A 25,471-nucleotide genomic window follows, 5' to 3' on the forward strand; every position below is an offset into this window, starting at 1 on the left:
GTTTCCTGTGGATAAGCAAGAGGTCGATAATCTAGTAAAATCTCTTTACCTTAAAGTAAGCAGGCTTGGAATTTGTTTGTATAATATAGGCCAGCTCTAACTTTTGTGTTGTTGTAGTAAATTTCTTGAGAGCAGGCTGAAGATGTTAAGAAACTTACTGCTTTGCAAGAATACCTTAAGAAAGATATTTTTCAAGGGGTTTATCCTGTCTTTTTCTGAAGTCTTACTGTAGGCAGTTTTATTTTTAAAAGGGAAAAAAGAAAACCCAAGCATCGCCCCTGGAAAGGAATAGAAGAATTTGATGTAGTCTTTCAAGCATTCTTTTAATATTTTTAAAGAAGTTTTAGGTTAAGATAAGTAGGATCATTGCAGTATTGTAATCTGCATTTAAAACAAAAGATGCAAAAGGTATACAGCACATCTGCTGAAAAAAATAGTTACAACTTGCCCTGTCTAGAGATGAGGTAATACCACAGATAACTAGTCAGTTTATTATCTGGCTAGCATTTCTGTTTTGTCTTTTCCTTGTAACTCGTAAATCTTTCAGCTTTTACCATAAACGTTTATCATTTTTCCTGTTTCCAGTTTTTTACAAGTTGCTTTGTCTGTGATCACTTCACAGTACAGGTCTGCTGGACTGAGGAAGTTCAGTTGGCTGAGGCCTTTGCAAAAAGGAAGAAATGGTGGGCAACCTCTTGAACTTAAAAAGGAAAAAAAAAATGCAGTTCACAACTGACCCTTGTGACACTTTCTTATTTTCCTTGATCCTAGCTGTTAGTTTGTTAGTTTGTTTTGAACATTTAATGATCCAGCTGCCAGCTTTCAGTAACTGAATTGTATCATTATTGGAGAAATCTGGTTGCACTTATTAGAGGAAAACATCACTGTTTGTATTGTTGTCCTGTTCCTCCCCTGCAATTTTTCCTATTATTGTTTAGAATAACACCCAAGTCTCTCTCAGAAATAGCCTTTAAAAGACTTCTGTGTTCAGAATCAACTTCAAGGGGAAAAAACCCCACAAACGTGTGGCAAACAGGGAATCTTTTCATTAAATATTAGGCATGTGAGTTGACTATATTAATTTTAAATCACTCCTGTAATATTTTCTCCTTTCCTTTGACTCTTCAGATGCTCACATAATATGCAAATAATTTTGCAATGGATACAAAAGAAACATTAAATGTATTAAAATCTGCATTTTAATAAAATTGTCAATGTATAATACATATCCTGTAACTCAGAAAGAATGATAAAAAAGCAATAAAAAGTTAATATAGGCATAGAACTATTTAATAACTTTTAATGTTTTACAGTATGATAAAAATAAATGTAGTCTTGAAACTGTTGGATAGCATTGTAGGAAATATCCTAGTCTGAGTTTAATATGTTTTAGCTATTTAGGACTAGCAGACCTGTGTTATTCATATGCATTTTCTGTCTCCTTTGAACTGTTGGGATTAAGCTTGTGGGTGTGTTTCTTTCTCATTTCAGACGGAGTGGATGTTGAGGATGACCCCTCTTGCTCATGGCCAGCATCGTCGCCTTCCAGCAAGGACCAGACTTCCCCGAGCCATGGAGAAGGCTGTGATTTTGGTGAAGAGGAAGGAGGCCCAGGGTTGCCCTATCCATGCCAGTTCTGTGACAAATCGTTCAGCCGCCTCAGCTACTTAAAACACCACGAGCAAAGTCACAGTGACAAGCTCCCTTTCAAGTGCACATACTGCAGTCGTCTCTTCAAACACAAACGGAGCAGGGACCGCCACATAAAGCTTCATACGGGAGACAAAAAATATCACTGCAGTGAGTGTGATGCAGCGTTCTCAAGGAGTGATCATCTTAAAATTCACTTAAAGACTCATACGTCCAACAAGCCATATAAGTGTGCCATTTGTAGACGTGGATTCCTGTCATCTAGTTCACTGCATGGACACATGCAGGTTCACGAGAGGAACAAAGATGGCTCTCAGTCCGCTTCCCGGATGGAGGACTGGAAAATGAAAGACACTCAGAAATGCAGTCAATGTGAAGAAGGCTTTGATTTTCCTGAAGATCTTCAGAAGCACATCGCAGAATGTCACCCTGAGTGTTCCCCTAATGAAGATCGATCTGCTCTTCAGTGTGTTTACTGTCATGAACTCTTTGTAGAGGAAACGTCCCTGGTAAATCACATGGAGCAGGTTCATAATGGTGAGAAGAAGAATTCATGCAGCATTTGCTCTGAGAACTTTCATACTGTGGAGGAGCTGTACAGCCACATGGACAGCCACCAGCAACCAGAGTCGTGCAACCACAGCAACAGCCCATCTTTGGTAACTGTGGGGTACACCTCAGTATCTAGCACTACTCCAGATTCGAATCTCTCAGTGGATAGTTCAACAATGGTGGAAACAGCTCCTCCTATACCAAAAGGTCGTGGAAGGAAGCGGGCAGCTCAGCAAGTGCCAGATATCACTGGTCCTTCGAGTAAACAAGCAAAAGTTACTTATAGCTGCATTTATTGCAACAAACAGTTATTTTCCAGCCTTGCAGTTTTGCAGATACACCTGAAAACTATGCATTTAGATAAACCCGAACAAGCCCATATCTGTCAGTACTGTTTGGAGGTATTGCCATCTCTCTACAATCTGAATGAACATCTTAAGCAAGTCCATGAAGCTCCAGATCCAGCACTGATTGTTTCTACCATGCCTGCCATGGTGTACCAGTGCAACTTCTGCTCTGAAGTGTTCAATGACCTCAACACCCTTCAGGAACATATCCGCTGTTCTCATGGATTTGCCAACCCTGCTGCTAAGGACAGTAATGCGTTCTTTTGTCCCCATTGCTACATGGGATTTCTTACAGATTCTTCTCTGGAAGAGCATATTAGACAAGTCCATTGTGATCTTAGCAGTTCTCGTTTTGGTTCCCCTGTGCTTGGAACCCCAAAAGATCCAGTGGTGGAAGTGTATTCTTGTTCTTACTGTACAAATTCTCCAATATTTAATAGTGTTCTTAAACTGAACAAGCATATCAAGGAGAACCATAAGAACATTCCTTTGGCGCTGAATTACATCCACAATGGAAAAAAGTCCAGAGCCATGAGTCCATTATCTCCCGTAACCATTGAGCAGACCTCTTTAAAGATGATGCAGGCAGTCGGAGGTGCTCCTCCTCGTCCTGCAGGGGAATATATTTGTAATCAGTGTGGTGCTAAGTATACTTCCTTGGACGGTTTTCAGACTCATTTGAAAACACATCTTGACACTGTCCTGCCAAAACTGACCTGCCCTCAGTGCAACAAGGAATTTCCAAATCAGGAGTCTCTGCTGAAGCATGTTACCATTCATTTCATGATCACCTCAACCTACTACATCTGTGAAAGCTGTGACAAGCAGTTCACTTCTGTGGATGACTTGCAGAAGCACCTATTGGACATGCATACATTCGTGTTCTTCCGCTGCACTTTGTGCCAAGAGGTTTTTGACTCCAAGGTCTCCATTCAGCTACACTTGGCTGTGAAGCACAGTAATGAAAAGAAAGTATACAGATGTACTTCTTGCAACTGGGATTTCCGCAATGAGACTGACCTACAGCTTCATGTGAAACATAACCACCTGGAGAACCAAGGCAAAGTACACAAGTGCATCTTCTGTGGTGAATCGTTTGGTACGGAAGTGGAGCTGCAGTGTCACATCACTACACACAGCAAGAAGTACAACTGCAAGTTCTGCAGCAAAGCTTTCCATGCTATCATCTTGCTGGAAAAGCACTTAAGGGAAAAGCATTGTGTTTTTGAAACAAAAACTCCAAACTGTGGAACCAATGGGGCATCTGAGCAAGTTCAGAAAGAGGAAGTGGAACTCCAGACCTTGTTGACAAATAGCCAGGAGTCCCATAACAGCCACGATGGCAGTGAAGAAGATGTGGACACATCTGAGCCTATGTATGGCTGTGACATTTGCGGAGCAGCTTACACAATGGAGACTCTCTTGCAAAACCACCAGCTTCGAGACCACAACATTCGACCTGGAGAAAGTGCCATAGTGAAGAAAAAGGCCGAACTTATTAAAGGGAATTACAAGTGTAATGTGTGTTCTCGAACATTCTTTTCTGAAAATGGGCTCCGAGAACACATGCAGACGCACTTGGGACCAGTGAAACACTATATGTGCCCAATCTGTGGTGAGCGGTTTCCATCTCTTCTGACTCTTACTGAACATAAGGTCACACATAGTAAGAGCCTGGACACTGGAAACTGCAGGATTTGCAAGATGCCCCTCCAGAGTGAGGAGGAATTTTTGGAGCATTGCCAAATGCACCCTGACCTGAGGAACTCCTTGACAGGGTTCCGCTGTGTGGTGTGCATGCAGACAGTGACCTCCACGCTGGAACTGAAAATCCATGGCACGTTCCATATGCAGAAGACTGGAAATGGTTCTGCAGTGCAGCCTACAGGACGCACACAGCATCTCCAGAAACTGTACAAGTGTGCGTCTTGCCTGAAGGAATTCCGCTCAAAACAGGATTTAGTGAAACTTGACATCAACGGTCTGCCATATGGTCTGTGTGCTAGCTGTGTTAATCTCAGTAAAAGTGGTAGTCCAAGTGTCAACATCCCTTCGAGCAGTAACAGACAAGGCATGGGCCAAAGTGAGAACTTGAGTTCCATTGAGAACAAAAGCAAGGCAGGGGGACTGAAGACTCGATGTTCTAGTTGCAATGTTAAGTTTGAATCAGAAAGTGAACTCCAAAACCATATTCAGTCAATCCACAGAGAGCTTGTTCCAGACAGCAACAGTACACAGCTGAAAACACCACAAGTATCTCCAATGCCTAGAATCAGCCCCTCCCAAACTGAAGAGGTAACCCTTTTTTCTTTGCTCTTGACACCTTTCATCCTTTTGGAAAAAATCCCCCTTTTCTCAAGCTGTCTTGTCACTTGTCATGAAATGCTTAGGCTGATCCATGTTACATTTCCATCCACAGCCATTAGCTAGTAATTACTTGCTTCTTGATATACCTTACATCTTGGATTGAATTGTGTGGAATAGGACTAATTCCAGTCTCCCTAGGATATTGTCTTCTCTATCACTGAGGAGACCTATCTTCATGCCAGCACAACTGAGATCTGGAATCTTATCCTAGCTCCCATACGCGTTGGAATCCCCAGCTAGGAGTTGTGCTTACGGCAGAGAGCATTAATGACAGAGGAGTAGACACAGTGAGCCAAAACGCTGGCATAAGGGGTAGATTTTTTAAAAAATATTTGTGAGCAACAAATTGAGGTTATTTTTCTTAATTGTGTTGTAGACATTCATTTTCCCCTCTTATAGCATATTTTGATTAAGTAGAAGTGCAATGCTAGCCTAAGGTAAATCAGTCCTTTGGATGCAATTCCTTGTTGTTTTTCTTTCCATTCCTGATGAACAATATTTTGATGTCACTAAAACACCTAGTGGCTGATGATTGAAATCCCATTTATGCAGTGTAAATTAGAAAGTAAATATCAACCTCTTGAAAGATGTCATCTGCTTCCTCAATCACCAGTGACCAAGTCAAAACACCTGTACATGGGGAGATAGGGTGGTCATATACTGAGGGAAGGGAATCTGTTTTATCTTCAGAAATGTTATCATTAGAATGACTTCGAATTAATATTTTAGGCATGGTATCTTGCATATTGGCCGTTTATTGTTCAGGGAGCCTAAAAACACAACAGAAACAAATTATAAGAAATAATAGCTTTTGTTTCAAGAAGGCTTTTAGCCCGTAATGATATAGGCATGGTGCAACCCGTTGCTGTGAATGTGTATGGATACCCTATGGCTAGGGAGCTGCTGCTCTTCCATCACCTTCCTCACTCCCTGTTTGTGAGCCCATCTGTTGGGAAAGAAATCTCTCAGCATGTCGTCCAACAGTGTTGTGCAAATTGGAGGGCAGAAGGAGTCAGAGAGGAAAGAGGAAGGATGCCTAAGGATACATGGGCCAAGAGGTAAGTATTTATGGAGCTACTGAGAACACAGCTGAAGATAGGCTGGGAATACAGAGCTTGGAGTGCCACTTGGAATTGGAGCTGAGAGGTGAGGATGAAGCAACAGGCACGATGCACCTGCCAGGGAAGGGCCTATGTTCTCATGACTTCTTCATCTACAGGTTGCACATTGGGTGGTGGAGGGGGACACCTGAGTAATGGGATGTGGTGTGGAATTTATGGAAGGTTGTTTGACTGAGAACCTGAGGTCTAAGGCAAACCTTATTTCTAAAGAAGAGGGAAAAGAGTGGTTCCCATTAGCTGTGGTTCAGGCCATTGATGATCCCACTGCTGCTAAATGGGAACCACAGGGATTACCAGCTGTATATTTCTGATAGATTCACAGTCATCCTGGTTTCTGTTACTGTCATCTTGCACTGAGTGACTGCATGAAATCCCTCTTCCCAGTCATGTTGGAAAGCCAATTCGTGCTACCTCAAGCACAGTCAGAATTGTGTATTAAGACAGTCACCATATTACCAACCTGTCTTTCTCTTGCTTGTAAACTGGACAAAAAGAGATTTGGAGGTCCTTTATGGTGTAAGGATGTAAGACCACCTTCAGTGATCACTTTCAGTGTCATCAATGAATGTTCTTGTACTTGGATCATGTATAATCAGAGTTCTTAGTTCTTCTTCTGGTTGGCATCACATTCCTCTTCCTACTCCTTTTGATTTTTCTCTTAAAAGTGTATTTAAGATGATAAAGCTTTTTAAACTACAGCAAGATTTATGAGCAACATTTGCCTCCTTCAAATAATTTTTTGCCCCCTGCCCCTATTTTGAGGATGTAAACTGAATTTTCTGTGTCTGTGGTTCTAGTCTCCACATAGTAGTGTAGACTTTCAGATTCTTTTCTCACGGGAAGCACAAAGCTATGAAGTTCCTGATAGAGCATTAGTACTTCTGGAAACCATAAGTGCATGTTTGTAAAATCCTGAAAGATAATTTATTTTTCAAGCAGATATTACTGGTTTCAGATTGTAGTGATACAAGCATTGTAGCAATGACAATATAAATTGAAAATAGTAATATGCAAATGTTTAACGCTATAGTTTGGATGTCCAGGCTGAGGGAAATGAAAACATAAGCATATAGCAGAAACAGTAAAAACAAATTGGATTACTAAAATTTGTTATTAGGCACTGGCTTTGCTACTCCACTGGAAGGATGTTTCTTGACCTAAATGGGATTTTGAAGATGGCTACTTAAACATATGATTTTTGAGAAATTTTCAACAACAAAAAAAATCATAATAATAAGGAGCAAAAGTTTCATTTGCATTAGAGAGTCACGTGGTTTGAGTTTTCAACCTGTATATAAAGAACATTTCATTCCTAAGGCAAGAAAAATACAGAGGTGAGTTGTCAGACCATTAATAGTGCTGAATACTCTTTGTTACTCAATAATAGATTACAATCGTGAAAATACTAAAGATATCTTTTTAGGATAAAAGATGACACTGAAAGTGTCACTTCTAGCTTCTTTCCCAAGTATTCTCATGGTTGAACTAGAAAACTTCCCCTTTTAGTCTGTACTCAGTAAGGTCATAGGGTGCAATTACCTTAACATGGTATAATGTCATCAGCTGAGCTATCACCTGCTGAGTTCACCCTACTTGCTAAGTGAAAGATGTTGACCTGAATCATCTTCGGTGAAAGTTACCTTTTGATTGGGATTGGAAATGATGAGCAGTGCTTATCATCAGTTACAGCAACTCAAGGAGCAGGTCAGAACTCATTAAGCCTATCACACTGCTGAATCATTGCAAGCACACTTTTAGGCTAGGTTGATAACCTTCTTAGTGATAGTTAATGTCTAAAAGCAGAGAACAAGGTCCAATATGCTAGTGAATTGGGAACTAGACCTTTCTCTATCACGCATTTGCTTTGGTGATTTAGCCAAATCTGCTTGAACATCTCTGCTTCATTTTCCTTATTCAGAATATAAGATAGATAATTCCTGAAAAGTGTGTTTCCATATTTCATTGTGACACATTTTTTTGTAAAGGACTTGAAAGATGAAAATCAATGTTCAAGAAAAACTGTGTGGCCTTGCTTCTCTTGTTCCTCCTTAATATGCTGTTATGCACCTAATGAGAGAATTCCTGACTCAGCAGAGGGTGTGCCCTCACTTTTTAGTCTTTGAGACTTCTATGCTTGCAGAACCACACCAGCGTAACTGTACAATAAGTTATACTGTTCATTTCTTAGCCAGCAGAGGAGGAGGGAATGGACTCCAGCTTACACCAATGGTTTACTGGTAAAACCTAAATTATGCTAGGTGTATCCATATGTGCAACTGTACTCAGTTTGGGGTTCTGTTGGTAACTTCCGAAGTAGAAGCATAATTGCTTTAGTTATGTATCACTTTATACCATGAATGTGAAGCTCATGTGAATACTGTATTACCTGTGGCAATGCAGACAGTCCTTCATTAATAATACAAGAATGCTCTGGGTTTTCTGGTCCTGAGGAGAGAAGGAGTAGTGTGAGCACACAGCCAAATTATTGCAGGAACAAATACGCTTATTTAGGTGTGGCAAAAGACTCGCAGAAACTCACTGTAGCAGAGTATCAGAAGTGCTGGACAAAGGAGAGAGCTAGCAACTGTCACACCAGCTGGAGAACCAAATAAGTGAATCTGGGGCTGCTCTTCTGTCCTGTTGTGGTTGTGCAGAGCTGTATGCCAGGATGGGCATGTCACAGCAGGGGACACCAGGCACATCACAGCACCGTTCTGGAGGGAACCGTGTAAGTGCAGGCTGACAATGAGCTTGCGGAGATGGGGTCACAAAATTCAGATGCTGTGGAGAGCTTATGGCTCCTTGAAACTCAAATTCTACGACCTCAGATGAATCCAGAAAACGGTATCACCCTGGGAGAAAGAATGGAGCTCAGGTAGGTGTACTGTTTTATCATTACATTTTTTTTCTTTATTTATTCATGGGCCCCGAATCTATTTTTTTCTCTCTTACTGTTGCTTCCCCTTTCCCAAAACACTACCAGACTCACAAGGACAGAAAACAGGAACTGCCTTTTGAAGTAGCTGGTTTATTTCAGCAGCATGCACTGGCAGTCAGAGGCAAAAAGAAGAGAGAAAAGACTGTGAGCAACCCAGAAATGTTCCCAGATGCATGCTTTTGGCAGGGCAAGCAATAGCATTTTAGCAATATAAATCACTGTGCTTTTAACTGAAAAAATGCACTGAAATCAATGCTCATGCATTTAATTGAAATACATAAAGAAATTAAAATAATCCTCCTCATCAGCAATCCAAGCTGATCGTTCTGACTACAGGATTTTTATGAATAAGCACATAAACTTGTAATGTAAACATAAGTAGTGCCTTGGGTTTCCTGTCAGTGAATCCAGGCCCAGAACAAGTGATTTTAATGCTGCATTTTGGATCCAGGGACAGAAGGAGGTAAAGAAGGTTTGTTGCTGGCACAAAGATTTGGCTTTGAAATAGTTTGTGGAACTAATCTGTGACAAACATATTTTCTGCTTCTGGAGTTTAAGGATGAGTTCACTAAAAATATCATTTTTGTCTTCTTGCATCATTTTAACACTGCTTTCAGGAAAGTATTATTTAAAATATGACCATATGTATTTTTAGAAAGTGCCAACTTATTTTTCTTGCCACAGTAGGCTACCTCCACTTTGCACTATGCTTTAATTTCTAGTAGTGCCACTGCTATGACATGGCTGACAAGATCCAGGCCTTAAGCATTTGTCTTGTCTTTGTCTTTACACTTTCAGTAGTGAGCTATCAGAATCCTCTCTGAATTTAACAAGGATGGTATTATTTATTATCCTGTTGCTATAAATCCTGCCAAAATTAAGCGTCAAACTTTCCACCTCACACACACCATGAATTCAGTGTGTGAAAGGAAGCCATGTGTTGCCTGGGAGCTCCTGAACAGAAGCAAGAGGGATAATTGTAGTGAGTTTTCTTAGCTACCTGTCCACTGATCATTAAAATCTAATGCAATGTGTCTGTCTTGTTATTTGTCAGAGGCTTCAGATGGGGAATTGGGAGAGCTGGCTTCTTCACACCTGTGGAAAACTTTGCATGAGAGGATGAAAGGATAACACATTCTCCAAAGTTTTCAAGAGCACCAAACCAAGATTTCCATGAAATAATGCAATGCAGGGGAATGCCTGCTTGAAGAAACGCAGAACTGGAGAGGGACATAGGAATGTGGATGAAGGCTTTAAGCATTGCTAGAGAGGGCAAATGGAAATTTAACAAAGCTTTATGAGACAAAACATCCAGAGATGTATACCCAACAGGTCAGCTGTGCAGCCCACTGTCCTCATAGGGCTTTCCCTGTACTTGTATCTGCTGGCCGACTGACCAGTGTAACATGCCAAAAGTTCTGCACGGCCCCAAAGGAAGATCAGAACAGTGATGAATGTTTGCATTCTGACCTCAGAATTGGGTAGAAAAAAGAAAAACTTTCACCAGGTTTTCTAGCCTGATCATCTTTAGGAACAAGGCATGGAAAATCATGGCATATCTCTTTTTGTCTGCTGGTTTGCATACCTCTAGCTAGTTCTCTCACTTCCCACTCTTATTTTTGGACTACTCTTGGCCAATTTCAAGGAAAACTTCATAGATGAATAGTAATCTCAAAGCCTATGAAGTTTTTACAATATTTGGGAAGAGGAGTGACACAGCAGGTGATAGAATACAAATAAGAAAGAGGTCTTTAAGAGATCCAAACCAGGAAGATGGCTTTAGCTGAAGTTCATACCTGCTTTTTATGCAGAAGTCAAGCAATCAAAAGAAATGAAGCTATAAGAAACTATGTTCTGTTCTTTGTGATACCCACAGGCCAGCTTCTTTAGTGACTGTAAATGAGAATTGTTTTTTATCACTGCTCAATAAAATTGTTATATGTAATGTGTGTATTACTTTGTCTCCTACAACAGAGGTAAGACCCAAATTTGTTACTCTGTCATCAGGGAAATAAAATGGCTAACCATATGAAGCCTGAGAACTGCTTGTTTTAGGAACTTGTACAAAATGAACATAAACAAAACACGTGACATGTACTATCTTGTGAAAGAGTACTCTTCTTTGACCTCCCATAGCTCTGTGATGGCTGGTAGTTGATCTTATGCCTGATTGTCCAAAACTCTGAGGTACATTTTTTTTCCTGCCAAAACCATCTTTCATTTATACCATCTCCTGCATTGTATTACAAATTATTGTATAAAATATGACCTGTAGTATTATAGACAATGTATTCTGCTGAGTATGACAGCAGAGATGTGTCTCCTGCTAACATCCACCTTCACCATGTGACATTTCAGGACAAGAGGGAGTGGGCACAAATGGACGCACAGGAAACACTCTTACTGTGAGGGTGACTGAGCCTTGGCACAGGTTGCCCAGGGAGGTTGTGTATCCTTGGAGATACTCTGAAGCCATCTGGACATGGTCTGGCTCTAGGTGCCCCTTCTTGAGCAAGAGGCCTGGACCAGAGATCAATCTCAACCATTTTGTCCTTCTGTGGTTTCCACCATCTTTTAGTCCCATCTGCCAGATGTATGTTGCTGTTACCCTGTTCTTATTTGGTGGCTAAACCTTTGTTGCTAGTATATGGCTTTGTAAGTCAGGGAATAAAAGGGCAGGGCCTTCCCTGATTTCAATGCAGTCATACTAATAACAATGTGCACTTCTATGAATCATTTGTAATGCCTGTGAAATGCCTCTGAAAAGTGACTTAGAAACACAGCTATTTAGAAATATAGCCATTTAAAATTTGCTTGCTGCTTGTATACTCAAAAACAAGGTGGGAGGTAGGAGAAAAGGGAGGTATTTATTCCCTTTGACCGTACTTCCACAGTTTTGGTATCCTGATGGACTTCCTCTGTTTTTTGCCTGTTCCCAAATTCAGCATTCTGCGTAAAAAGGTACACCTGATGGCTTTTCATACCTGGAAAGCCACCTCTTCCTTTCTACATATTCCAGTAGGAAGTGGGGTGGTTCACTAACAAAGAATGATCTGAGACTCCAAGCTTCCAGATTTCCTTCTGCATTTGTTTTACCATTGCCACAACAGTCCTCTTCTAGGTTTCTTTTCTGATGGCTGGAATAGGTTTAGTGCCAACCTCTAGGAACACGGTTGTCTGCACACAAAACCTTGCAACCATCACTGGCAGTGGCCAACTTGCAATTGATTCTGTTCTGCTGCTTGGTGCTTCCTTCATTTGCCTGCTTCCTTCATTTGCCTGTCTGCATCGCCTGGTGATTTTCCTGAACTATCTGTCTTAACCATTCCTCATTTTTCTAATGTTCCTTGCTTCACAGCTGGTAGTTTGTGTGGTGGTGGTTGAGTGGTTGAAGTCCTTCAAACCTAGAAGTATGGCATTCTGCTTCTGAAATAAATTCTGCAATCTCTTCTTTTTCAGATAGGGAAGTGGTAGACTGAAGGCCTATGTAAAAAGAAATGAGCTTGTTACAGAACGTACTTAAGAGGAACTGCTGGTATTTTAAGAATTAATGTGAAAGTAAAAGATTATGAAATGGGACAGAGGGAATTCTGGGAAGTTCCCTTAATTCCCTTAGAGGAATGCAAGTATGTCTTGACAGGAAAAAAAACCAGTTAGACACAAATCATTGTGGAGAGTGTTGAAGAGTGGCTGAGCAGAGTGCTTGTTTTGCTGGTACACCACTTCCCTGGGTAGCTGTGCTGCCTCACTGGAGGTTTTTCAACTGGGCACGCAGTCAAGCACCATTGCAATGTCAGCAGCTGTGTGCCAGCTCAGATGCTACCAGTATATTTGTTAGCATTGATGTGGCCCGAGAGCATCCATACAGGGTAGTACTAAAATTACAGCAATATGATTGTAGGACCCCGTTTATGGCATATTTTGAGTGTAGGCAAGCCTTTGTAAAACCCCAGTCTTGCCAGCATTATCATGTGAAGCCTTCATTTGTGAAGTCCCATTGACTTCCTGAAGTGCACAGCTAATTGCATGAGAAGGATCTAAGGGGTTTAATCCTTCTCCTGATACTTCAATGAAAATTAATTTCTTATATATTATGTATGAGTAATATATTTCTGTTTGTACATTAATATTAATGTTGCATATTTCTGAGCACAAGTTCTATTCTGTAGGATTAAATTATCTTGGTAAGTAATAGTGCGGAATTCAGGTTGAGTTGAAAGTGGACAATTAAGGGCAGGGGGAGGGTCCTGAGTCACACTTCAGAAAGTGAAATTAATCAGCATTAAATTTCCATAGAGTGGGAGAAAAGCTGTTGTAGTGTTTAAGTTAAAAAAAAAAGGTATATAAAAAGCTCCTGATTTTGCCTTTCTGTTAAAATCCAGAGAGCTTTTACAAAATTTGTGATGGAGAAAAGAGACAAGTGTATTCTCTTGTGCGTACTTGCAAACTATTAATTTTATTGGGCTACATCTGTTGCTGATTGTTGGTGAAGAAAGTAGTGGCTTTATTGAATGACAGTCTGTCTCAGTATGCTTTTTTTAAAAAAACAGAGCAGAAAAAGCAACTTTAAAAAGGAAAAAGTCTATCAGCTTCTGCAGAATGTCAGCTTTTCACATCTCAGGCCTGCCAAGCCAAGCTCCGCTGCCTGTGCTTTGATGCCACGTCATTTTCAAAATTTCAGTGAAGTGTTGATCATAGTTCCTCCTTAGTGTCCACAGCCACACAGAGGCTCTGACACAGATGCTGAGTGTTGGGATGCCTCTTGATGGGTTAGCAGCTCTATGGCTTCAGATGGTCTCAGATTGGCAGTTGCCTTTGGTTTTAAATGCAATGTAAGGAGACAGAAAGAGGTGGGGATGCAGACAGAAAGTTCAGTTGCTGACACAATCAGCCCCAAATTCCTGAGCACTGCTCAGCACATAGGTATGCAGAGGTCAGAGACTCAGTTTCACCCAGGATCAGACCCTCAGATAGAAAGACAGAAAGAAGTGTATTTTTTTTTTGATCCCAAATCAAATTCACAGTAGTTAAAGCTGTTTGTATTCATAAACTATGTAAACCTGATATGAAGTAATTGAGAGAAAATAAATATACAGCCATGTGCTGCCAGGTTTTAGGGTTACTTTTCTGACAAGTACCTCACTTCAGTACTGAATTTGAAAGACCTAGAGAGAGTTAAAGGATTAGAGAGCTCAAAGGAAAGAGATGCAGTTTTTAAATGTGGCAAGATGTGTTTCTTTCTGTGTGGGGATGTGGGACATTGCAAGCTAATGCACTTTGTCAGCCAGGGGAAGGAAAGGTTTGTAACTAAGAACATTGAAGACAGATATGAGGAAATGCAGAATCAAGAATGTAAAGGTGAAAGACAACACAACAGACAATGAATTCAAGCAGAGTGGAGAAGGAAGGACTGCTAGCGTGAACATTTGTATTTCTAACTCAATGAATTTTGGGTATGAATGCAATAAGTAACCATAATGAAAAAAATGAGAAAAAAAAAGTTTCTCTCCATTTTTCATTTTGCTTACCTTATGGGATTGATTGTATTCTTTCTCTAGGCATGTACTCTCAGACCTGCTATACTTAAAGCCCTGCTAAACAAAAGCAGAACAGAAAAGTGTTCATACAGTCTCCATGAACACGTTTTCAAAAGCAATCAGGAAATACTAATTAAAGGGTGTTGTGTGAGCAATTAGAAGAGTTAGCAATTAGTCAATTCAAAAAAAATGCAAAGTGACAGTGCCCCATAAGCAAGATAAATAGCTAACTATGCAGTGAAACTGGCTAACATATGCTTAGTTTTTTAAGAGCTTAAGGTTGACAAAATAAGCATCCAGGAAGATAGAAAATAAATCCTCAATTAAGGTACTGTCAAAATTAATCTGAACTATGATGAAAAATGGCTAAATGGACAAAGCTAGGACTGTGGTTGCTCTTGTGACTCATGCAGGCCCAAGCACACTACTAATGCTTAGTAAAATAATGATATAAAAAAATCAACTAGCAGCATTAGGAGTTAGTACTGGCAAGTTGCTGTAGTTAGTGTGCAAGTTTTGACATGTGTTTTTGTATGATTTCTTGGAAGCTGTTCACCTTCTCTTGGCAGGTTACTGTTCTGTTGGTTTAACAGGTAGAATTAACTCCACCCTGGATTTATATGAGGGGAACTGTAAGTCAATGACTGGTATGGGAGAGGGGAATTAGAGAATGTGGGAGGTATGGTATCACTTTTTTTTGCCAACAGCAGGTTGTCTGATCTGTGTCATTGATCCATACACTCAGTCTGTGCTAAAGCTGAGGGGAAAAAGCCTTGAAAGTCCCTTTTACTGGTGTGGCAAAGATAAATAATGTAACTAGATGTAAACAGGAGCTTATTGGTAGGGTACACGTCAAAACCATTTTTGGAAGAGAGGTGTGGAAGGAGTATAGAACAAACTAAGGATGCCTGCAAGGCTAGGACTGAAGATGCAGAGCATTAGAAGCTGTAAGAGAGATTTTGATAATTTCATATAAGGAATAAGTATTCAATTAAAAGGGGCATGGATACAGGAGATCCAGAAATGGTATATGTAATCAAGAAAACCAGTACTGGTAAAAAAATGCTTTGTTGTGGAGCTTGTGGCATGTCCTCCCCATGGAGAAGAATGAAGTATGGATTAGGGGTAATATAATGGAATATAACATACGATAAATGACTTACAAACACAGAAAAATATCCATTCCAAAATTCTCAGTGAAAGGAGCTGAAGATAAAAAGAAACATTGAGCAGATAAATTTACAATATTTAAGATGAAGCATCAACAGCCTGGGAAAAGGCTACTAAGCAGACACTTAACAGGGAATGTAAGGCTTATGCATGAAATTACTGGTTTGCGAGCTTGATTTAAACAGTGAGGAACATGAGAGGAGGGCTAATCAAAGACATGATAGAAGAACACCTAGAAAGTTTGGATTTAATGAAGGATAGAGGGCAAAGATTCACAGAGGGAAGGATCATGCTTAAAATTTTCAATAAAGAGTATTTTGGGAGACCAGCTACAACTGCTGACAGAGAAGCCTATAAACATGATTTACTAGGATTTTAGCAAAGCTTTTGAAACAGTATAGCACAAAAGACTAATCTATTGGGTGAATAAGTACAGCATAGGGAGAGATACTTTGTTTGATTAAAAAAGAAAAGAAACACTGTCTTGGGTATGGAAAGCATAGGAGTCTTGTGAATTAAAGCATGTTAGTTTGGAGGGGTGTAAAGAATGGAAAGCCTTAAGAATCATTATTTGCACCAATTTTGTTGAACTTATGCGTCATATCAATAGTCTGGAAGAAAGAATAAGTAGTAAGCTGATGAAGTTCCCTGATAGTACAAAACTGGGGAAATGTCAGAAAAAAATAGTTAGGTGATAAAATACTGAATGATTTTGACAAGGAGGTGGAGCATGAGCCAATAAGTAGTTCATTTTCAAGTAATATAATGAGGCTAGGGAATAGAAAAAAAAGAATGTATCAATACCTCAGACAGTCACAGGGCACAGAAGTCTACACAGAAGTATGTTCTGCGTACTTTTGAAGCGCTTCTGAATAGAACTGTAAATCCGCTAGTAGAGTGGTTATTAGTTGGTTTACTTTGTTTATAAAAGCAAACAAAATAAAATTCGGTGCACAGAATTGAAGTACGAATTGAAAGCCCATATTCCTGTGCCATTTATAAAAGCAGCAAAGTCTCCTTTGACATGACATGGATACTCTGGGCACTCTTATGGAAAAAAAATTTGGAAAACTGCAAAGTGATAAGTGAGAATGAGGACGATAATTAAAGGTCTAGGTGACATTAATTATTCAAAAGGTTAGAGAGACACATACATATGCTCTGCATGGATTGAAGGGCCAATCCAAAGCTTTTAAATGAAGTCACAGAGAAGCCTTGGTTCTTGCTGGAAGGCTTCAAATTGGTTCTGAAAAGAGAAAAGCAAGCAAACAGGAGTGCAACAGTCCCCTGATGCTCTTGTGAGACAATGATTTTGAGTGGCCCCAGGAATGACTTGGGCCTCAGATTTACACTCAGCATGTAGAAGACAAATTGGCACTTAGGTTCTTGACAGGAGAGGATACAGAGAAGGATTGTGGGCTTGTTTATTGAAGAGTTTTTATTAAAAGATGAGATGACAATAATAATAATAATAATAATAAATAAATAAATAAATAAATAAAAGGACAAAGTTAAACCACTTTCTTAATCCCATGTGTCTCCCGCCTTTGGAACAAATCTTTGGGAATTATGCAAGGCAACACAATTTAGAACACGTGGCATCTCTGGTTACTAAAATGGTCCTGTCTGAACCCATATGGAAATGCATTGGTAAGAGTCTTCTGTGGCCCACCTTTGCTGACATGAAAGTACTCTCTTACAGGAAGTGTGTGTTGGCTTGTTTCTGTGTTTGTAGGGACGAATGACAATATTGTCATTCTTCTGTCTCTTCAGGAGGCTCACATGTGTCCTCTGGGAAATGCACTCATGGCAGGTTAGGGTGTAAGTGCCCTCAGCTGTCCACCCTTCATTGTTGTGTGGAGCTGATGTACTCAGGGCTATGAGCTGGAGCAGCAGGGCCTATCCCGCTGAGTCTTCTATAGGCTGGCAGCTTGGGCAGACGGGCAAGGGAGCTCAGCAAGAGCTTCTCGTTGCAAACAACTGCAGCAAGTCAAGGCAAGGATGGCTGTCACAGCCCTGTGCTTCTTTCTCTGTAGAGCCATCTTGCATCACAGAAGGCTGGAGACACTCAAGAGAAATTCAAATGCCTCTTAGAGTCACAATCCAATTTTATTTCTGTGGTGTGTTACACAAATGCTGAAACAAGTGTTACACAAGGCTTCTTTCCTGGATATCCAGGCAAGGGGCATGGAGCTGCAATACCAAGGGCTCATTTCTGTCTTATTCTCCCAAGTTTCACGCTGTGGGAACACAATGTGAGGAGGGGCTGAGTCTCCCCCTGGATCTCACCTCAGTAGAGAATTGGGACCAGCCATGAAGCATAGAAGGACCCAGGAACTCCTGTGAGCAGTTACAAGTTCTGTGGTTCTGACAAAGCTTGTGAGACTAATATGTAACTTGCAGTGAAAAAGGACTACCTTAGAATGCAAAACATATGGAAATAAGTATGTGGGTTTTGTTCAACATGGTGTGAAAATGACTGGGTTTGATCACTTTGAAAATCTAGGAGTAAATGGAATTTACTGAGTTTGCTTTTAAAATAAAAACTTAACCATGCGCAAGTTTAGACACTTTGAGATGAGTGTGTGTTAAGCTAATAAAAGTTGATGTCAACATTTTAGAATATGTTTGGAAACAAAAAAGAACTAGTGCTTGATCAAGCAGCAGTCACAAAAACATTCTTCCCTTCATGATAAAAAGAAAACCTCCATGTGTGATTCTGCAAATATGTCAGATCATTTTGAAGAGGCTAGTAAGTGCTAGTAAATTATTAGTTTTTTGTTGTTGTCAAATCACTTTATTTTTTGGCATTAGACTTCAAAAAAACCCCCAACCTTTGTATGTGTTGTCTTTATGTACATCAGTCATAATTTTGCCAACAATTCTTGACATGCACTCTGCATTGCTTTACTAACAGGAGAAAAGACCAGCCATTACATTTATGTTTCTTTGTTTTTCAGCAAAGTTACATATCAGGAATAATGCTAGCGGTATGCTAATAAACAACACATAGTGGCAGTCATCAGGGAGTAAGAAATATTTTCTAACTAGTTCTAAAGGGAAACAATGTTTTAAAAAAGGGAGAGTGATTGTTATTTATGCAATATTGTTGTTCTATATGTCAGCATCAAAAAGCCTCTTGTAAAGAGCTTAGCATAATAAATCGTTGATCATGACTGTCATTATTTAGAGGTCTTTGATAGATCTAGATGTAGTGCACTAAGGTTAAATTTACCAACATATAATAGAAAATCCTTAGACTGAATCTGATTTTCTACCAATGTTCCTGGTATTGTCAGAAGAACAAAAAAGAGAAAAAGTGTTGTGTATTTTAAAACAGGTCGCTTTACAAATTTTAACTGTAAAACTAAGTCAAAACAGATTTGTTTTCTGGGTGCCCATTGATTTTTGTTGTCTGCATAGTCATTTAAATTGGTTACATTTCAGAAAACTGAAGTTAATTTAAATGAAGAACAGAGAAATATGCTTATGATTATTTCTACTGAGAAAAGATGTGGCTCATTTTATTGTCATCAGAAAATTAAAATAGCCTCTGTGTATGAGAAGCAATGGGAGATTTGTGAAGAGGAGCCCACAGGAACACTTAATTTCAGAGTTTACTTTGATTAGTCACTAATATTTCAGTTAACTTGGTAAGACAAAAGAACATATGTTTGAAAAGTCTTTATATTTCTACCTACAGGCTTGAAGTAGAAAGATACTTAATAGATGGGCACTTTATCTGTCTGGGACAGGGCATCTAAATTAGATGCTCATAAAAAATGCAGCAAACCTTTATTACTGTTTAGAGTCAGGTAAAAAAAACCAAGCACCTTTTTAAAAATATAAGTTATAATACCAGCTGTATAAAACTCTTCACAAGTTAAACATATATATATATTAAATATATATATTCAAAATATAATACAAGAGAGGCTGTATTATTGATGTGCATTATCCAGTGAACCCTACTTTTTCCTCAGTTAATATATATGAAATCTACAATTTAATACATCTGTGCCAGTTTCTTGTGACTTTACATTCTTTAAAAAATATGTGTTTTGCTGGGGTTTTTTCTTCTTTTTGCTGATGTAGGCAGTGTGCCTGTGGCTGTACAGAAAGATCTGTGTCTCTTGAGTTACTGCCTTGATGTGGCAGTTCAGGGCTTACCTTGACTTCATTGCAGCTTCAAAACAACAATTGAGCTCTCCAGGACTGTTACCTTAGGACTTGAGTCCTTGATACTACAATTATGCAGCTGAATAATTTTATGAATCTGACTTATCTCATTAGATGCCTGGAAAACTGCAGATTTTAAGTCTTATGATGAAAAAATAAAATGTTAATTTGAATAAACTCTTAGTTTTTACTTTTAAAACAGTGCTTTCCAATATCAACTCTTTGGCCAATTGAGGTCAAGAAACATAATGTGAGAAAATGCAATTACATTTTTAGGATGTTGAAATGTCTTGGACAAGTAGTATACCTTGTAGAAAAGTGAAGGAACAGATCTTTTTTTAAAGACATCAAAACAGAAATGAAAAACTTGTCCTGTGCACTGAAGAGAGCAGAGTAATGCATTTCCTGGTTTATAATGAAATTTGATCTGTATACACCATGATTTTTAAGTAATTCAAGCCCAATCTAATGTGGCCAGAAGAGTTGCTCTCTGGCTAATTTCCAGTCAGGCTTCCCAGTTTTAGTATAGTGTTGCCAATAGATATTAAGCAGCTGCCCGATACAATAACTGTTTGTCTGGATGAGGTGGGATTTTTTCCTCCTTGAAAAATGGCAACCTGATGGACCATTTAAAATGTGTGGTGCAGAGCAGATTCTGCAGCCCCACAGAAAATGAGAGGGAAGCAGATTTCTTATTTCTGTGTTCTTTCCTAGGCTTCTCCCCTGCCCTGTAGTGGGTCTAATCCGTTGGTATAAAATGAAGGATTCGCATTGATTTCAGTGTTGTTTGGCTTACATCCCTCATATCCTCATTTTTTTTGCTTTCCTTGGTGTTCTAGCAATACTGATCTGTCTATGGAGTTAGAAAGCTGACAAAAAAAATACCTCTACAGAGTTTCAGAAAACTCAGATAAAAGGTAGTACAGAACCTGCAGAGTGTTATATTTTAATATTAATAATGAAGCCTTAATGAAAACACTGCTGGAGAGCTTTAAAGGACCACTGTGAACTCCGTATTTTGAGTTATAATGAAATTATTCCAATTGTATGTTTCAGTAAATTTTATCTACCCTTGTTTCTTTAGAAGAAGACCTACCAGTGCATCAAATGTCAGATGGTTTTCTACAATGAATGGGATATCCAAGTTCATGTTGCAAACCACATGATTGGTAAGTGAAGCACTAAAACTTCTCAAAGACAGATAGCCATTTCTCTTACTCATGATCACCATTGCCTCTAAAATTAAACAGAGTTAAGGAGAAATTAATTGTGGATCCATCAATGATTAACCTAGGCATGATTGATTTTTTTATTCATATTATTAGACTTGATAAAGCCTTAGCATATTTTATTTTCTGCAAGGGCTAGTTTAGACTTCTGCAGAGAATTATATATCCACTGCCAGTCAAAACACAGGTGATTAGCAAATTAAACTTCTAATCATTTTTGCATTATTGAAAACAAACTAACAGGAATGGGTAATGAACTGGATGTTAGCTTTCCGTAGAGTTTTAGACAGGTTTTAATTTCAGATGTTATTATGGTAATGACACTACTGTGTACTTCTCAAGCACCTCAGTACCAAAATCAAAACTGGTGAGTTTTTGTCATTAGGAAACATAAATAATTCAAATGGCCATAAAATAGTATTGTTTGTTATGTTTGAGCAGTCTGGAAAAAAATCCTGAGTGTATCTGTATACAATTAAATACTATAATTTATTTGAAAAAATAAGGAATCGTGGTGTACAATAATGGAATCCACTTTTTAAGGTACAAGCATTTTAAAAAAGTCTTTTAGGATTCCTGAATCCTGATGTTTACAAAGCTGTTACAGTTGTAAATTGCAATAAAACAAAAGCTGCTTTTTCTTTGATATTCATATTTTCCTATTATTTGCTGATTCCCTTAGGTTTACCCATAATGTTTTCAATTTGGTAACCACTCAGTAATAGCACTAAGAGTTCTATCAGCCAATTAAATTTATCAAGCACATCATTTGCCCACTAATAAGATAACATTGCCAGGATTGTCTTGCGTTTTTTTTTTAGTCTCCTTTCTAAATTTCACTTTTCAAAACAAAGATGAATACCATTGATTTTTTACTCCTGCTTTCCTTATGCTGGCTTTCTCACTATAACAGGAAAGCATGCAAAGCAACAATCAAACAATATGGTATAGAAGCCAATAATTACATATCCAGCAGAAGATCATTTGCTTGGGTTTTTTTTCATTTTGTATTTTAAAAATATTTAGTTTGATGCTAAATTTTTTTTTCTTTCAAGATAACATGCAGATTTTTTCCATGAATTTTAGCAATTTGGCTGCAATTTGAATTTAGCAATTTGAATTTTAGCAATTTGGCTGCAGTGTGAAAGAAAGTTACCTGCCAAAACTTAAGAGCCCGTTTTTCTGTGTGCTTTATTTAAGTTGTTGTACCTTTAGAGCATGAGCATTTTATATATTTTTCATAAAAATGAATAAATGGAAATGACAAACTGGTTTTGTAAAGGAGCAAAGCCTGTTGGGTCAAGCCTTAATTTTGATATTTTGTGTCTTTGGGTAGGAGATAATTTGAACTGCTTCACAGTATTCAATCTGTGTCAGTAACATGGAATTTAAAAGCAGGGTATTACTAACAACAGCGCTCACCATTTCTGCTGTTTTATTTGACTCCAGTGTTCAACATGTTCTTAATTGTAGCATACAGTGATACTGAAATGTGACCAGGAATGTGGATACTGTGCATAAGGGATGGAATTGATGATGTGTTTTCTTGCCACCCACTTCCCAAGTGCCTCACATTTTCAGAATAGGAGCTCACTTATTTCACGAAATACTCAGATTTTTTTTTCCTCTGTTTTCTGGATGAGTTTTATTAAAGGGTCAGAATGGGAGGAGCGAAACAAGGAGTCAGTAAAACAGGACAAATCCATTTAGCTGGCTTCAGCCTGCAGATCTGAAAAGACATATTTTCTTAAACTGAACTATTAACTGCTGATGTTTTATTTCTAAAAGCTGGAAGAGGTTGAATGAGAGAGTCTTCTAAAAAAATATTTAATTGTTTTGTCTATGTTCTATCTAATCATGCATGATATTACTTCATGACATAACCATAGTGACACAGATTTAAACGTGCTTAATATAAAATCTTCCCAGTGAAATAAAGGAGCCTGCAAAACATGCAGGGAGATTTGCCGGTCATGCGTGTGGTAATCCGTGTTCAGTGGAAGATTCTTATCTGCACTGCCAGACTTAACAGTGCAGCTCCTAATGATGTAGCGTCGATTAAGCAAATGCGAGGGGATTTTGTGTTGGGGTGGAGTGAAAGGACTATCAGCGTTCTGGAGAGTTTTGAATGTGACCTCGGAATTGAAGCACAGGGAAAAATAATTTCTGTTCTCCAATTCTGTTAGTCTTCTCACCACTAATTGGATTTTTCTTAGCTATCTTTCTAATTTTACTCTCCCCCCTCCCCTTTAATTTATATCGTCGTTCACAGGCCCTTTTCCAAGACCATGTTCTGTCTAGAGAGAAAGGTTCAAGGGGTGACATCAAGCTATTTAAAATTAGCCATAGTTTATGTGTATTTGTAGGTAGGCTTATAGTATTCATACATAATACAGAAAACAGGCACACAAACACATTTGTGTGAGTATATATAATATATACCTATAGTTGTCTGCATGCATATCAATATGTAGATTGAAAAATATATTAAATGAAACACTGAAGTGAATATTGACTTGTAGACACAGCACATTAACCAAACTAAAAAAAAATGGTTTCCTAAAGACATTGGTCCCTCCCTTTTTTACATGTATCTGATAAAATCTGTCTTCTTGCCCTGATTTCCTAGTCGGAGATTGGCAGAATAGGATGTAGTGCCTTTGATCCTCTGGGGTAAGCAAAGTAAGAAAGCTTTGGGAAGATGCAGAGAAAGAAAAGAGTTTGCAGGCAAGGGAGGGGGAAGATAATGTGGCAAAGGAAGAGTTAAAAGCCAATAATGTGATAATCCCTAGATCAAATGTAGGGGCAATAAATGCCTTTACAGACATCATTGCACTGTGTCAGGAACTGTTATTTCCTCTCATAGTAAAATGTTCCCATTATCTGTGTTGTGGTTATTGATGGATGTAGTGTCTTCTTACCTGAAGGATTCCATAATCATAACTCAGGGAAAAAAGAAAAAAGGGAGGCAGCTGGGACAAGGGACAAATGTGAAAGTGGAAAGTCATCTGCCAAACTCACTCCGAAATGAGTAGGAACCACTAATAGAGACAATGCTCAGCTCGCTGAGGGAAACAGTTGCTACTCACTATCGTGATGCAGTTTGAGAGCCTAGAAAAGTTGATGGCGTCCCATCTAATTACTGTGCCCCTTGAACATGATCCCGGGATGTAAACTGAGTTCATGTTGCTAACATCCACAGAGAAAAGTTGCATTATGGAAGGTCACTGAGGCAAAGCTATGCTTATAAAACCCCAGTGTGAAACTTAGACTTTTAAATAAGGCAACTGGAATTACTTTGTTGGCTAAAATAGCTCCACTGAGGGTAGGTATTTTTAGGTTGTGTGTATGTGTGTGTTTTTGTCTAATCAAATATAATCTCAACTAGACATTTAGCAGGGGAAGAGGGATTAGAGGCTATTTGAAAAGCCTCTTACTCTTCTTTGTTAGGAGGGTATATAGCATTTTTACAGATTTTATTATACATTTCAATCAATTCAACAAGAGGGATTATGCCACCTAATGGAAAATAAAATCTGCCAATGACCCAGTGAAGTGTAACCTTAAGTATCTTTGACAACAATGCAATTTACATTCATTATTATACAAGTTATCTATTCAAAAGATGTCACAGGGGCAGCTTTCCCCAATAACTACATGTTCATTACTTCTAGAACTTTCCATTCTAAAACTGCTGTGCAGCCTTTAATCAAGTCTTCATAACATCTTTGTGATGGGACAGGGCAGTAAGCCTTTTCCATTGAATGGATGAGGACAAAGAAGCATAGAAGTGGAATTCCTTGCTTGCGTTAAGTGAGCTAAACTTCAAGACTTCTGACTGCCAGATCTGTCCACACATTTCTAGACACTGTGCTTCATCAAGCAATGCCTGTGTTTGCTTAAACTACACACTGATTCAGGCTTAGGCTAGGGGACACTAGCAGACTGAAAGCAAGGCAAACCATGGGTTTTTTTAAATAGGCCCTGTGTTTTGGCATTATTTTGGACCTAGATGTAAGCATGTACCTTTGTTTGGATAATTTGTAAGAATGATTGCTGAATGAAGACCTGGATGTTGGAGTGTGTATTGAAATTTGTGGGGAAAACAATTTCCAGCTTTTGAGTGGGAGAGGAGGAAACTCAAATCCAAGTGTGTTTCGTATGGATTTAGGAAGTATTGGCATAAAAGGTAATTCTTCAGTCACTTTCTTTCTTCTACCTTTCCATCTGGGTGGAATACATAGCATTTTTAGCAGCTTTCTTTGAGAAAATTCTATTTCTGGGTGTCTATGGAATTCTATTTCTTCATGGTGTCTGTGGAAAAGAGGCTCTCTGGCATCCTCTTGTTTTCATCACATAGTTTACAGTTGACATTTGACCT

General features: G+C 38.9%; 1 protein-coding gene across 7 annotated transcripts in view; it reads left to right on the top strand.

The window, feature by feature from the left end:
* Window positions 1-25,471, top strand: part of ZNF521 (zinc finger protein 521) — a 229,379-nt gene that overhangs the window by 91,545 nt on the left and 112,363 nt on the right. For all 7 annotated transcript variants that reach the window (XM_027675027.1, XM_027675045.1, XM_027674990.1 and 4 more), the window contains 2 exons: window positions 1,492-4,844; window positions 20,946-21,030. In XM_027675027.1, coding sequence (XP_027530828.1) covers window positions 1,932-4,844; window positions 20,946-21,030 — 2,998 coding nt within the window. In that variant the 5' untranslated portion in view covers window positions 1,492-1,931. The remainder of the gene's footprint in view (window positions 1-1,491; window positions 4,845-20,945; window positions 21,031-25,471) is intronic.

Source organism: Neopelma chrysocephalum, unplaced genomic scaffold (genome assembly GCF_003984885.1).
Source record: "Neopelma chrysocephalum unplaced genomic scaffold, ASM398488v2 Primary Assembly neopelma1_22, whole genome shotgun sequence".
Taxonomy (NCBI): Eukaryota; Metazoa; Chordata; class Aves; order Passeriformes; family Pipridae; genus Neopelma; species Neopelma chrysocephalum.